Source organism: Neolamprologus multifasciatus, chromosome 8, assembly GCF_963576455.1.
Source record: "Neolamprologus multifasciatus chromosome 8, fNeoMul1.2, whole genome shotgun sequence".
Lineage (NCBI taxonomy): Eukaryota > Metazoa > Chordata > Actinopteri > Cichliformes > Cichlidae > Neolamprologus > Neolamprologus multifasciatus.
In genome coordinates, this window is record NC_140446.1 from 11,280,822 (window position 1) to 11,295,915 (window position 15,094).

Sequence of the window (15,094 nt, forward strand, 5' to 3'; positions counted from 1 at the left end):
ATTCCTCTGGGGTTTTTTTGTTTTTACTTTAATGTTACTGTAAATTTTAAGTTTTTTATCTTGATATTAACAATGTTAAGTTTAAATGTAATGAAATGTGTCATATAAATAAAACTGACATTAAATTGACACTTCCATACTGTTGTGTACTCAAACCACTTTAAAAAGGTCATATGTTGAATTATTACGTTATCCATGTATACAAAAACAATATCATCCTGCAAAGAAGCCATACAAAATTGCTCTTTAGGTTACTCTAAAGTAAAAATGTTAAGTAAGATTGACCCAGCCTATCTTTAACGACGCTATATCATATCATGTAAAAGAAAACCATGTTTATTTGCAGCCCACCTTGTTCCCTCTGTAACCTCTCTGTTATACTTTTGTCCACTAGGTGGAGTGCTCGCCCTTTTTGTTGCGACGACATTAAAAACTAAAAAGTAAAACCTAAAACTGACCCCAAAAGGAATACATAGGCTATTATTTAGGTAGCACCGCTATATTTAACCTATATTGTTTACCATGTGGTTTATGTGTGCAAAGTTAGCTTTTTACTTACTAAGAAATGGTCCGTGAGGGGCCGTGGCAGTGCGCCAGTGCTCCCTGAAGCTCCGCTCCTTTGGACCAAAGTTTCCCGTGTGATTCAGTGACTCGCAACTGTTGGATAGATTTGTCATTCAGATCAGCGAGCAGCCTGACCTGCAGCCCCCTCAAACATGATTTCATCTCATCTACGAGTTTTGCTTACTGAAACTAGGCCAGCCTCTCCTTTTGAATTCGATTGTTTTCTGTCATACAAGTGAAGCAGTCTTGGCAAAGTAATGGAATTAATTTCTCTCCGGAGTCGCTCTTTGAGGGAAGGCTGATCAAGTGGATGAAAAGCGAGACGCCTTCAGAGACCGCAGTTCATTTATAATGGTGGGTACAGAAAGCGGACAAGCTGTTCTTTACATATTCGCATGATATTTTAGAAATGAATAAGAAAAACTAACACGTCATTAACACTTGGCTACAACGACATCACTCCAAGTGACTCGTGACTTTTCATTCAGTTTTTTTCTTTTTTTATTAAGAAAGCATGATTTCGGTTTGTCCTTGTGACCCTTTAATGCGGCACATGATCTCCAGAGGGACTGCTGCTTCAGTCTGACTTCCTCCCCCCTTTGCCCTTCTGTCTTTTAGTGTGGCGTCTTTATAAACTAACAGATAAAGTTGCCGGAAAATTAGTACAATTTATTTACAGTAAAAACCTGCCCTCTGCATAAACAACTGCATGCATGTGTTCATGGCTTACAGATGTGTTGCATGACCCCCACAGCTGCTCTGAAATAACCACAATGACTAAACACACATGCATATCCCCCTGCATAATCTTAATTAAGGGGGTATAGGTCATGTCGTGGGGAAAATGGGTTGTTTCCTTCTTGTCTATGCGTTTCCCCTTGATTTTACTCAGACCGTTACCCTCAAACTAAAACCAGTTAGGACAACTCGAGTGATTTTAGCAGTTTCTACAGGTTTGTAGCCCAAACTCATTCACTATTAATTCAATAAACTATTGGAAAAGTTTTTAGTTACTGAGTAAATAACCTAGAGTACAATATTTCCTCAGATGATTATAAAAATCTTCCCATAATGACTTAATGCAACTAAATATATACAAAAAATTTTCCCACTGTAACCCCTTTATCTTTTTTTATCTGTCAGAAAAATGTGTTGGACACCGCAGTGCACATTTGCAATGCAATCCCGAGCAAGATGGGTTTGGTTGGCTGGTGTTTAATTTGTCTCCACATAAGATTTACATTAAATAAGAGGCAGCTATTAAAAGCATTTGTAACAAGATGATAAATGGTGCAGTGGCAGTTTTGTTATGAGCAGATGATCAAACGTGTCATATGCCTCAGTGGTTTGTGAATATTCAAGAATGTCAGTTTCTTTTTTCTGCTTTACCCAGCAGATGCAATAGGCTGAGATAATTGGTGTACATCTAATTTACCATATAAATGACAAAACATCAGACTACTTATTTTCTTGATGAATGGTTGATGTTGAATATTTTTGTTTATTTTGAATCATATATGAGGAGAACTACACACTCAATCCCATAGAACTGTAAGTGTTACAGAAAGAGACATTTTTGTTGCTAATCATCCTCTTGTGTCTTATTTATTAAGCTAAATCATTTTTGCTATATGTCGTAATTTGTTAATGCACAACAGTATTACACAGAGTGCACAACAGCTGTACTCTATCTTTCCATGTGCTAAATATCTGTTGGCTTGGTCAGACATTGGAAATTCATTTGCTCACTTTAAAAACTCCCACGGGTTTGAAGACTCACTCATTTAATTTGGTGCAGTTGTCTTATCTGACCAGTTCTAGATGACTTGGAACATCCACGAGCTTAGTTACTGACCCTGTGACGTCTGAATGACCTGAAAGTTTATGTTCTGCAATCTCTACCCAAAGGAAGGTTTAAACTCACTCCATGTGTAAAGAGGCCTTTGTGGTTGTGGCATGCGGCAAGGTGGTGCAAGACAGCGCTGAGTTTTCCTTCCAGTGAAAACGTGTCTCAGTACACAGGCTGTTCACCTTTTCATTACGTGCCGTTCCACGTCAACAGTGCTCTATTGGAGCTGTAAACTTCCCATTCCCACTCAGAGAATTTCACAGGGAGTGTCTAACCATTCCCCGTGTTTAGACTGCAGTCATCTGAACTGGCTTCTGTTCTCAAACATGGCCCTGGACAGAAGTTGTAACAGGATGTAAGAAGCGGGCCTCCAGGTGTGAAACACAGAAAGGCAAAGACATTAAAGAATTGAGAAAACAGTGGTCATCCAACTGGATTTCCAACAGGATTTGGCATCTTATCCTTGCCTGATGCAGTTAAATGAAAAGGTTGGCCTGTTACTTATGGATCTTAACCCCCACCTCCACCCCACAACCTCCCAAAAAACAGCAGTTTGATGATGCTTTGCAAATATCCTCCAGGTGGAGGCTGCCTCATTTGCTCTTGCTGTGGTATTGACCCAACACTAGCAGACAAGGTAAGCAGGATTATGCTTAATTCTCAAGATTAGTCAGGGATCTGAGTCAAGCTACCATTATCTTAAAAGTGAACCAATATTAATCTTTCAAGAATGTGCAAGACATTCACAAATAGTCCCTATTAAATCCACCCTTATCTTCATTTGATTACCCACCACTTGCCCTCTGCAGACTTATAAAACAACTGAATGGCCTCCAGGCTCAGAGCACGGCAATTTATGGTTCAGTGACAAGCAGGATTTCCCCTTTCAATTCCACGACTCTGCAGTCCTGTTAGCATTTGGACTTCTATTAGTCCTTGTGTAAGATATCCTCCTGGTGTTGACATGGAGGAGTAGCTGGCATTTTGGACTGTTCTGTTATCTACATCAGTGGGAGGTAAAGGATCTCACTCCAAGCCAGACAACTCTGGAGTTTTTTTGGCAAGCAGCTTGACAGCTGTGGGATTGCAGTTTAATTGACAAAATTGTCCTTGATTGCAGTCTGTACCCACATTTCTTTGTGCCCTAATAGCTGTTTATCCACTCGTTTTTGAAAGCAACTTCTACAAAGACTAACTCATAAATACAGTTTGCACCATCCCTCAGACTTGCAGTGGTGGGTGGGCATGTACCTGAAACGCACTGCTGGACTTAAAGATAACAAGTACTTCCTCATGGCAAGGACTAGCTTAAATTCCAATGGGAAACAATGTGTTATACCTTTTTGTATTTTTAACATCTTATTATAGGTAGGTTTTTTCTTTAGTAAGTGACTCTCATCATAGTTTTGCAGAACACAGTGGTGCTGTATGCAACTAACAAATTCAGAAATAAAAGAAGAACGGAACCTCTGTGACTCAGCATCACAGTGCATTGTTAGGTTCCCCATTTACAAAAATAGTAAAACGAGTGTTCTACCACAGCCTTGCTCAAATGTGTAAAATTTGTAGCTGACAGTTTGATGTTCATTTCATTTTCAGGATAAAACATTTTCTACAACAGGGAACACAAATAACTGGATGGCTCTTTAAGAACGCAACTGGTGACTTGGCGAGATTGGCAGAAGCTATTAAGAAGCAGTCTGTAAAAGCATATCCAGGCTCAGCCACATCCAAGAATGAAGATCAAATACACTCTACCCATTGTCTTTTTTATGGCACTTGTTATCATTGAGAAAGAAAACAACATTATCTCAAGGTAAGTCAATTTCAATCATGAAAGGAGGATTGAATTCTTTTCTGAGCGAGATATTAGATATTAAAAAAATGCTTTAGATGTCAAGGCTCTGACTCTATGTTAACCTGAAATGTAACATGCGTTTGGTTTCTCTCATGCTTTCAGGGTGTCAGATAAGCTAAAGCAGACCCCCCAAACCTCTCAACAACCCAGCAGTTTGTCCAACGTACTGCTGAAGCACAGTAGTTTCCGTCTGTCAATCAGCAAGAGGAACGTCACGCTGATGAAGCCGCGGGTGGAGGACTACAGCGAGCACCGAGGGGCATTGAGAAGGGGTAGAAAACACATTCTCTTGTTAGCCACGACTAGGACGGGCTCTTCATTTGTGGGCGAGTTTTTCAACCAGCAGGGAGACAACATGTTTTACCTGTTTGAGCCTCTGTGGCACGTGGAAAAGATGTTGACTTTGGACACTGGAGGCACCAATGCTACAGCGGCAGCCAAAGCATACCGTGATGTGCTCCAAAAACTCTTCCTGTGTGACTTTTCTTTGCTAGAAACCTTCATCGACCCCCTTCCCGTGGACCACATCACCCCAGCCCTCTTTCGCAGGGAGTCCAGCAGCTCTCTGTGTGAGAAGTCTGTCTGCAGCCCTATTGTCAAAGGGGTTTTTGAACGATATCACTGTAAGACCAGCCGCTGTGGTCCCCTGAACCTGACAATGGCGTCTGAATCCTGCCTTAAGAAAGAGCACATTGCCATCAAGTCGGTACGAGTGCGCCAGCTCGAGACTCTGCGTCCTTTGGCTGAGGACCCACGTCTTGATGTAAAATTCATCCAGCTGGTTCGCGATCCCCGGGCTATCTTGGCATCACGTATGGTGGCCTTTGCAGCCAAATACAAGAACTGGAAGGAGTGGGCCATGGGTGGAAATGTTCCTATTGACAATGACGAGGTGAGGAAGTTAAAAGGAAATTGCGACAATATCAAAATGTCTGCCGAGTTCGGCCTCAGACAACCGTTTTGGCTGCGCAGGCGATACATGCTGGTGCGGTATGAGGACATTGCTCGGTTCCCCATGAAGAAAGCAACCGAGATGTACAAGTTTACTGGAATCCCATTCACTCCACAAGTGAAATCCTGGATTCTGAAGAACACCCAGGCCTCGAAGGAGACAAGCGGAGTTTACTCTACACAGAAAAACTCATCTGAACAAGTGGAGAAATGGAGGTTCAAGCTACCATTCAAGATAGCCCAAGTGGTACAGAGAGTTTGTGGACCAACAATGAAGCTTTTTGGGTACAAATTTGTGAGCAGTGAGGAAATGCTAACAGATAAATCTATCAGTCTCATCGAGGACAAAGTGTTCAGCTTTTTATAGACTTTAAAAAATGTTAACTCCAACACTTGATGCAGAAAATTTCAACCTTTCTAAAGCCTCTGTGATAAATTATTTTTATGAAGATCCTGATACAGAGTGATATATTTTCTGATAATGTCCTATTTAAAGTTTTTTTTTTTACTATTTAAAACAATTTGACAAAGAAAATAGACTGTTGAGCAGAAAATACACATGAAACGTTTAACTATGAAAGCAACAGTCTGGAGTTTTGATAGAATCTTAACATAGAGCACATCTTTGTTTTTGCACTCTGCACAATTTCTTTTCCTGTCTTACACAAATGGTGCTTTCAGCTCGTCCTGCAAACCACTCCCATATTTGTTCCTTAGCAAATATAGAAAGTTATTAGGGAGAGCTTTTGAGCAACAATGAGCTGTTTCAAACATTTCCAGGAACCTCAATTAGTTATTTTTGTAAAGTAACTCCTTAGTTAGCAACATATGCTGCTCTTATGCCAAAGAACCTTGCAGAAACCGCTTTGTATAGCAATGCTCATATACTTGAGAGGAAATACCAGTGTCTTGCCAGGCAACTTCACTTTCGTGTCATTTACAGGTAATGTCCCATGATGATTTATTTATTTTTTCCATTTGCTAAACAGTCATTTATGACAAAGTGTCTGAATGTGCCCCACAGGTTCTACCCCACTATGCAGGGGTGTTTTTGCACATGTATGCTGTAGTTTTTTGTACATGAAAATGTGTTCAGGAATATAAGCACCCATCCTGTAAAACAGACTGTAACAGTGCTACTTTATGTTAACATTCCAACTGCAGCTGGTTTGCAGAATCGTGCAAAGTTTGTCAGGAGGTCTCTGTCTTTTGAAACAAGCCTCTTGGCTGGTGGTAACACGCCTTGACGCTCTGGCCTGTCAGGCAATTTGTTGACACAGAACCTGTTCTTTTTTTTTTTAAAAGAAAAAGCTTGTTGCAATAAATCTTTACAGTTGAAAAACGTTTTATTTCTGAGGAGGACACATTTTTCACATGAAAGCACTCCATCCAGGAGTGTTAACATTTAATAAATTGTCTGAAAAGATTTTACATTCTGCTGACAGGAGCATATTGAGCATGAGCACATCCCATTTTGTCATCTTTGTCAGATATTTTTTAAAAGAGGCTAAACAATGACAGTGTAACAGGAAGCAAATATGGCACATTGCAGCCATACATACACAGATGGTGTAAAATAAAACAACACAGATGGCGTAAAATAAAACAAACACAGTAAACAGCTCTCCTGTAGAATCCCACTTCAATCAGTGTTAGCGGGGGTTTGCTTGTAGCTACATCCTGTATTTGCTTATGTAGCAACATTAATTTAGCAAAGAGCGATGAAGGATGGACACAAGTGGACACTGAAAGATTCTTTGCAGTCTTTAGAAAAAGATCACAGTTAAATCGGTGTTTTCCAGATGGTTTCCGACAATATTTTAACATCTGAAGAGACTTTGCGTGGGTACAGTGGGCACAGTTGTTCACCATTAAAAAAATCCCCTGGACTGATTGAAACTTTGACCAGATGTTGGGGCTAAATGAAAAATCAAAGCATTTATCACGATTGTGCCATGCCAGTAACCCAATGTCAGGTTCAATGTCAAGTGCATATATGGTACAGATATCTGTGGATATAAGGGACAGAACAAGTCATACCAATAGATAAAAATAATGAAATAAAAAAATTAATTCTTTTTTTTCCATGAAGCACTCACACTATTGAGATCCTGTTTCTCTTTATTCTATCTTCTACCTTCTACCTTATTATTCTAGTTGCTTAGTTCTTTGCTGGTTAACTACTCCCTCAGTTTTCATCAGATTTTCACCATTCAAATTTTAAACTGTTCTCCTCTTTCTGCTAATGCCTCCTATATTTTGTGGTGCTAGTAACTTTTATATTATACTATACTATAAATATTAAGCTTTTTATTCCATTTTTGACCCATTTAGATGAATAGGACCACATTACAAGTGTGTTCGCTGATTTAGCTTGCCAGGGTGAGCTGCGTTCGTTAATTTTTTAAACTCTTTTCAACCAAAAATTTCAGCTTCTTCACCTCTTGTCAGCACAAATTTCAGCTTCTTCACCTCTTTTCAGCAGATAGTTCTTCAGCTGTTTTCAGCAGATTCCAATACACGGCATTCACTCTGCATTTTCGTAGGAAATGCAAGTTTCTCATTTCAGTCTCAACCCAGTTTTTATTGTTGTTGTTTATGTCTGGCCTTTTTATCTCTGAAACAATCAGCGCTTGAGATATAAATAAGAACCAAGCAAGAGTGACTTATAAATGATACTGCGCTATATCTCAGTGAGCAGATTCAAGTTAATTTGGCTTCATTCTTTCACCTTTTATTTCTTCAAATGGTACTTTGGCAGGGTGTTACTTGAATTTCTCACAGCACTTCTAGCAATTGCCTTCCAATGCTCCTTTTCTTTCGAGTTTGGAAAGCTTTTTTTAAAAAATGAGAAATCTGTACATGTAAGTAATCCACAGAGAAAAAAAAGTCAGTAAACATTCACAGTTAATTTCATTGTTTTAGTTGTGAAACATGACCGCTCACTTATTTCCCGTATGAGTGGTTATCTAAAGTGACCATTGCTTTGTTGTCATATCTAAATATTTAAGCTTTTGGTACATTATGTTTGTTTTTAAGGAGGCAAGGAGGAAGGATACTGCAGTGAGAGCTGCCTTGACTTCCAGTGTGTTTACCACTGTGGGCCCAGCTATTTAAGTCTTTCAACCTAGTAATTACCCGAACTTTACATATAATGTGGTCCAAGTCATTTTTGTCCACCTGACCACACCCTCTTACAGAAATGCACAGAGACAGTTTATAAAGACTCTCTATCTATCTTTTTATATTAAATAGAGAGATTTAAAAAAAAAAAAAAAAGATCATTCATTTATCCATTCCCCCTCTACTGTTGAGCTAAGCCACCTCACTGCAAGTGCATTCACTCATATTAACAGGTCATTATCTGGTTATTTTGGTCGTTCTATTTGAGTAATAAAGAGCTGCCAGGTCTGCAGCATCTGAGTCCAAACCTAATGGGTTCAGTATTCATAAACTCTTTTAGTGGAGTGACTTTATGTGGGATGTGTGGAGGGTGGAGTCACTGTATGGTTGGGGCAAATATAGAATAACCACTTTCCAGTGAATTAAAGCCTTCTCAGCCCCCCTCCTCAGCAGTTAAATAAGGGCATTTAGGTAACCACACCCTCACACTCTGTTATATGGTGCTTTGCCACATCAACCATGAGGGGTTTGAAATATGCAAAACAACCCTGCGCCGTTGATCCGAATGATAGCGTGTTGTAAGATCTGTGACAAACAGACACAAAATTGAGGTAATTCAGACATGTCTCAGAGCGACATATAAAACTGTTGTAGGCGATAATGATGGTTTAGCAGGAGACATAAATCTAAATACACAGCAAATTATCTCAAACTGAGGAATGCAATTCATAAAACTCAGGTTGTTGCATGTGATAATGAGTGACTACGTGAAGTGAGAGCAGAATTTCACTCAAAAACTCATCCAGTACACAACTTATTAGCTGTTAGGAGCAAAGCTGGAAGGTTTATCTGTCATTTATTGACACTGCAAAGCCAGACATTTTCCTATTTTGTCTGCTAACCTGGGGATTTATGACTGCTTTCATTTCTTTTTTTCCCACCACATACGGCCAGGGACAGACATCAGAGATCTATGTATGTGTCCATTGATCTTCCAGTAAGATGGTAGGAAATGCTTTATCAGGCCGTGTCATGGAAGACTTGTGAAATCACAATGTACTGAACTACTGAGCAACATTTTCAAATTTCTGCGTGACATAACATTTTTCAGCTTTTTTTTTTTTAGTTTGTTTTTCAGGAACTCCATTGTGGCTGACCACAACATAAAAGCCTTTGACAGAATGGAAATTAATGCCCGTTTTACTGGATTTAGACTCTACAAAAGTGACTGAGAGATGTGGGCATGAGCTCGCACTGTCTGACCATTATGGTCAACAGAATGTATAAAGGCACAAAATTACAATAATTGTGATGAATTGTGGCAGCTTAAAAAATGCAGTACCCAGTTTTCAAAACAGTAAAGTGTCTAGTTTCTTTCTCTGATGTGTTTTCATAAATGTAAAAACACTCTGACAACAAATGAATTCATAAAAAAAATCAAAGCAGAAGACAACTTTGGGTTGTGTTTTGACTAATACATTTTTTTATGCTTGGTTGGGGTTTGTTTTTTTTTTTGGTTGAATGACCCCTTGGTTGCCAAAACATTTGGTTACATTTGTTATAGGCAATGTGACAGGTGATGAACACCAGGGGTTTTCTTTCCAAATACAGTACAATCTTTGACTCCCTCATTTAGTTTTCTTTTATTTGCATTTGTTTTCACTGGAACACCCTTTATCGTTTAATTGTGACCTCAGTATTTATGCACAGTACTGCCAACCCGTTCCCATAGGAAAACATAAAGCATGGCTCTCATTCCAAATTTAGATGTCCATTCTAGTTTAGAACAGCTTAAACATTTCATGGATATGTCAAACTAGTGTGGCATTTACTTTCAGTCGGGCCCCTGCAACACAAACAATGGGTTTGTGGGTGAGGGGAGATTTAAAGCAAATACTTGGGGTGAGGTCTGCAGGTGGTGCAAAGAAAAGAAGCTGACAAAGCTATGCTTTGGTTTTTCTGTGAGTAAGTATCATGCTAATACTCATGCATTCTTTTTTCGTTGCACTTACTATGAAATATGGCTTTTAAATATAATTTACAACCACAAAACTAACTTGTGGTAACACGTGGAAAACACAGAGTGTTCACTTTTCCTTCCTTCAATATACTTTGTTTCTTTAGGCTTCACAGAGGATAAGTTTACACCATAAACACTGTTGGAAAACAGGACTGTGTGGGGGACATTAACATAACATAATAGTTAAACTATGAGAACTGCCAACAGGAGCAGAATTTAATCATTCACTAGATCAATCAACATCAAAAATCACAAAAAACACTGTCATTTCTTACAAGTCTCTACTTTTTGTTCTTGAAACGCAGCAGAGCTAAAGTAAAATGCACCCACTGTAAGTGCTACCATTTGCATTTTGAATTCATGTTTGCGAAAGAATGGCTTCCTATGCCACAAAGCTTCAGTCTTTCCTTACATCAATACCTCCTTTTGTGCCTGCGCCAAGCTAGAACGAGGAGGTCTTTAAAAAGAATTTAGAGCTACTGAATGGGTCACTCCATTTGTCCCACTCTGCTGGCTTTGCTCCAAACACAAAGTGCCTTTCTACTGCCACTACTAGTCACAATAAAACAGGCATTACAGTTGAGGTTTTATAAGGAGCAGGGGTGGCTAATGAGAAACATTATGCATCCCTGAATCTCCTCATTTCCTATAAGAAGTGGTGCTGATGCATTTACCACTTACAGATTAATCTCCAGCTTCAGCAGTGCAAAGACAGGTATGTTTTGACAAACCACACGTCATGTGTGCAAGACCCATGTGATTCTACTGCATGGTTTCCTGAGAAGTTTGCCCAACAGACCAAAATAACCACAAGGGCCAGACAGAGACTATACATTCTCACAACTAGAAAATGTGAAACTTTGGAATAAGAAGGAAGTCTAAAATGTTTTATATTCACATCCTGTGTATGTATGGCAAGAAAGCAAACCACCTGCAATCACGACAGGTAATTTCAGGACATCCAATCAAATAAAATCCAAACAATGAAATTGCTGAAGAAAGCTTTATTGCAGACAGACAGCCGTCTTTTGTCCTGTTCTATCTCTGTCCCTCTAAATATACCCTCTCTTAAACTGTTTGAGGAGTCAACACGGGAGAAAACAAGCCAGCCTTATACAAAGTGGTTACTCACTGATTGCAGGAGCAGGAAAAGAACATTTTCATACCTTTCCCTCTGCCACTTTTCACACACAAAGCCACCCTATTTCTAGTGCAAAGGACTGTGGTCTTATATGGTATGTCGGTGACGATAAAGCTGGGTAAAATACCCACTTGAGAAAAACATGCTATATATTAGGAGAGCCAATGCTTTGAGTGAGCCAACATTTACCTTCTTTTATTGAAAGATTCTTATCAAAAAATTGAAGTGCTCTGTGAACAGGACATTGGAAAGATTTACTGACATTATTCCCACCGCAAGAAGTAAGCTTGCCTTACATAAGCCAAAATGGTTTACAGTAACAATAGTGCAGCAGAACTGCTGCGCTGCATGTATACACTACACTGTATCCTTTACAAAGAGCAAGAGTTAGTAAAAAATGGACAAAAGATGTGTTTTCATACAGTGCCAGTCAACAGCAGCTATACTCTATGCTAACTTTAAATAATGTGACACCATTGCTAGTGCTGCATGGTTGTTCTCAGTCAGTAAGGTAAGGTACCACTCATAAAATAACAAAGAACCTTTCTTAACTATATATAGGCACATAGCACTAGCTACAGCTAAAACTAAATTTAGTTAGTGACCATTCCTTGGCTGTTATTTATGAATGAAAACATTATTTTTGATAAAATTACATACTTGGTTCAGTTAATTATTGTGCAGCTTAAGGTTGTTGCTACTTTGAATAATGAAGTGTTTTCCAAGCTAAAGAACTCTTAACTAAAGCAGTCGATTGCTGCCAAGTTGGCCTCTGGTGTTCAAATTGTCTTAGTTTGACTGACATTTCATATTTGAAATGTATTTTTCTGAAGTAATTTAAAACATGTTCGATTCATTTTTGTCTTAAAACTCTTTAAAAATGAATTTCATAATTTTAAGTTATGACTATAGATGCCATAGCAAATTGTACTGGATTATACTACTGTATGTTTAATATGTAAAATAGAGAGCTGAAATAAAATTTAGAAAGTGCATTTGTCATTGTCTGAATTATCAGAATTTTATATGTAATATGTACGTGGGTCCTATGCTGTTAATTCTCTTGGGGATAAAATAATAAACCCACAAAGTCATGAAAATAAAAGCACTGAACATCATAAACTATATGACATGCAGTTTGCCAGTCCACTCGGAAGCACCTCTCTACTTCTGTTGTAGAGAAGTGTAAAAGGCAGGTTTTTGCTGCGGTGCACATAAATGTCCCTGCGAGGACAGATTCAGGTGTGCACACTTTTAAACACATAAGTCTCTTATTGTTACATTGATTATTAGCAAACTGGACAAGTGCTACACATACTGCGCAAAGCAATGCCCCTTGAAATGCAAAAACATCTGCGCAGCAATAGAATATGCAGAACAGGTGGTAAGGCCAGGACCCTTCATTAATGCCTGATGACAGATAAGCACCAGTGTGATTAGCCTCTTGAGATGACAGACAGTGCAGGGTTTTTTGTTACATTATGTAAACCATTTAAAAAATGCTCACTTTAAAGGTTCTAAATTCATGAGCTACCAGAGCATTGATAAATGGGAATTTTAAACAAACACTCTTCGGAAGTGATTTATTGTGTACACTTTAACAATTTAGGAACCTGATTCTCGGTTCCTAAATTAGAGATTAGGAATCAAGTCACTAATTCACTCTCTTTTCTACCTGACCAACAGCCATTCCTACCTTCATATCTGTGGTCCTTGGCCACAGAAAGTTCAAGAGTTGCTTTTCCCTATTTACTTGGTAAGTTTGTGCAGGAAAGAGGCCTCTCTGAGGGAAAAACACAGCTCTCTTTACTTTTCCAATGGCAGAAGCTGAGCTTAAGATGATGGAACCCCTTGTTTCTCTTTCTAAGTAATTTGTCACAGTTGATCTTGATAATAAAACACCAATTTAGTTTAGATCCAAGGTTCACAAAATCAAAATCTTTCTAAATGTACAAAGGATACTCTGATCGATAGTAAATTATAAATAAACTGTATTTTAATGTGTTTTTGGGTTTTTTTTTGTTTTTTTGCAGTGGCAATAATGAATGTATCCCATACAGTAACCTAGGAGATGTGTGGTTAAATTACATCATAAGAAAACTAAACAAAGCTCTAACTCTGGACACATTAACCTCCCAGATGGCTTGAAAATGACCAGTTTCTCACAGGCAGATAAGTCAGCACCCATGCTCACCCCTGACTTTCGTCTTTCACAGATGCTGCTAATCTCTGGCAGACTGACATGTTACCCTACGGCTGATAATCTGACAGAAATAGGTTTAAACAGTAGAAGCTGTAACTGTGGCAATGAGGTCTCTCCAGTGGAGTCACATAGTTAGTGTCTGGCTAAAGGAAACAAACATTATAAGTTTTATATGGAGTTGTTGAAGTATTGCTTTTTTTTTAAGCCAAATTCACATCACCATTCATTTATCAAAAATCTGTTTTGTCAGTTTGCAGTTTAACATACCTCATAGTTTATGTACTCAAACTAACAGGATATTTAAGTGTATACACTAAATTATATTCACTGATGTTACAAATGCAGTTGTTCTCCATTATTACAAATACGTAGCACATAAATTTGGTTGTTGCTACTTTTAAGATCCTTAAATATACAACAACTCACAATATCAGTGAAGTTGAACTAACTCATGAAACCATTAAAGGTGAACAATAGACATAAAAAATAAAATAAATATATACATAAAAAAATAAACTTCTAAATATTATAAATAACAATTTACATGTCTTCACAGTACAAATATAGTTCATATATAATATAATATAATATAATATAATATAATATAATATAATATAATATAATATAATATAATATAATATAATATAATATAATATAATATAATATAATATAATATAATATATGGTCCATGGGCTAACATCAATAAAAATAAATAGACACTAAAAGTGTGAATCTGCTTTTTTGCTTAAGCATTTAAACATTTATTTTCTTGTTTGCTTTGCAGCCGTTTCCTTAGCAACATCTCTTTTAAAGTTAGTTTATTAGCTCCTAGTTTTTCTTTTCCCAGCCCGCAGCTGCAAAAGCACCAGAAGCTGGATATACTGCTGAAGTATTGATGATACTGTTTTACACATGATGTGATAAAAAGCAGAATTTTTAAAAGTGAGTAATCAAAACAAAGATAAAACATAACACAGCCCAACTGAATCTCTTTACAGACTCCTTATTGGGCTGCAAGGGCATGGCTGCACCTCATAAAAGAGATAATTCATATGTTTGTGTTTCGGCTGCACGTAAACCTAAAATGAGTAAACACCCGTTGCAAGCACCACAGCACAACTGCAGCCCTTAAAAATGCCTCAAGACTCAGTTTATGTGCAAACTTTAAATACAAGTGAAATCTTCAACCTTCAATTTAGGCTGCCCCTGGTTTTTACAAAGTCAGTGATTTAAAAACAAAAATACAGAAAACAGCTCAGAGAAGGTGAACAAAGCCTCAGTGCTATATACAACACCATAAGGTTGGCTTGAACGACATGCTAACAGTTTACCAGAGAGACCACCAGAGCAAACCAGAGAGAGAAATCTGCTTTTTTTATGTGGTC

At 38.1% G+C, this 15,094-nt stretch overlaps 1 protein-coding gene across 2 annotated transcripts; it reads left to right on the forward strand.

Moving 5' to 3' along the window:
- The first annotated feature begins 576 nt into the window (after positions 1 to 576).
- On the forward strand, positions 577 to 13,869 carry chst3b (carbohydrate (chondroitin 6) sulfotransferase 3b). 2 transcript variants are annotated; one of them, XM_085170560.1, is made up of 3 exons: positions 577 to 918; positions 4,013 to 4,229; positions 4,374 to 13,869. In XM_085170560.1, the coding sequence occupies exons 2-3, from the start codon at positions 4,150 to 4,152 to the stop codon at positions 5,587 to 5,589; spliced, it is 1,296 nt and encodes a 431-aa protein (XP_085026686.1). In that variant the 5' UTR covers positions 577 to 918; positions 4,013 to 4,149; the 3' UTR covers positions 5,590 to 13,869. The 2 variants fall into 2 exon arrangements, with proteins under 2 accessions (XP_085026686.1, XP_085026687.1); XM_085170561.1 differs by having other exon boundaries at positions 577 to 4,229.
- Positions 13,870 to 15,094: the final 1,225 nt, after the last annotated feature.

What these genes read in the sequence shown, in the direction of transcription:
- chst3b (XM_085170561.1), top strand. Translation starts at nt 4,150, where the DNA reads ATGAAGATCAAATACACTCTACCCATTGTCTTTTTTATGGCACTTGTT. An exon ending in GAAAACAACATTATCTCAAG is followed by an intron (nt 4,230 to 4,373) that starts GTAAGTCAATTT and finishes TCATGCTTTCAG; the next exon opens with GGTGTCAGATAAGCTAAAGC.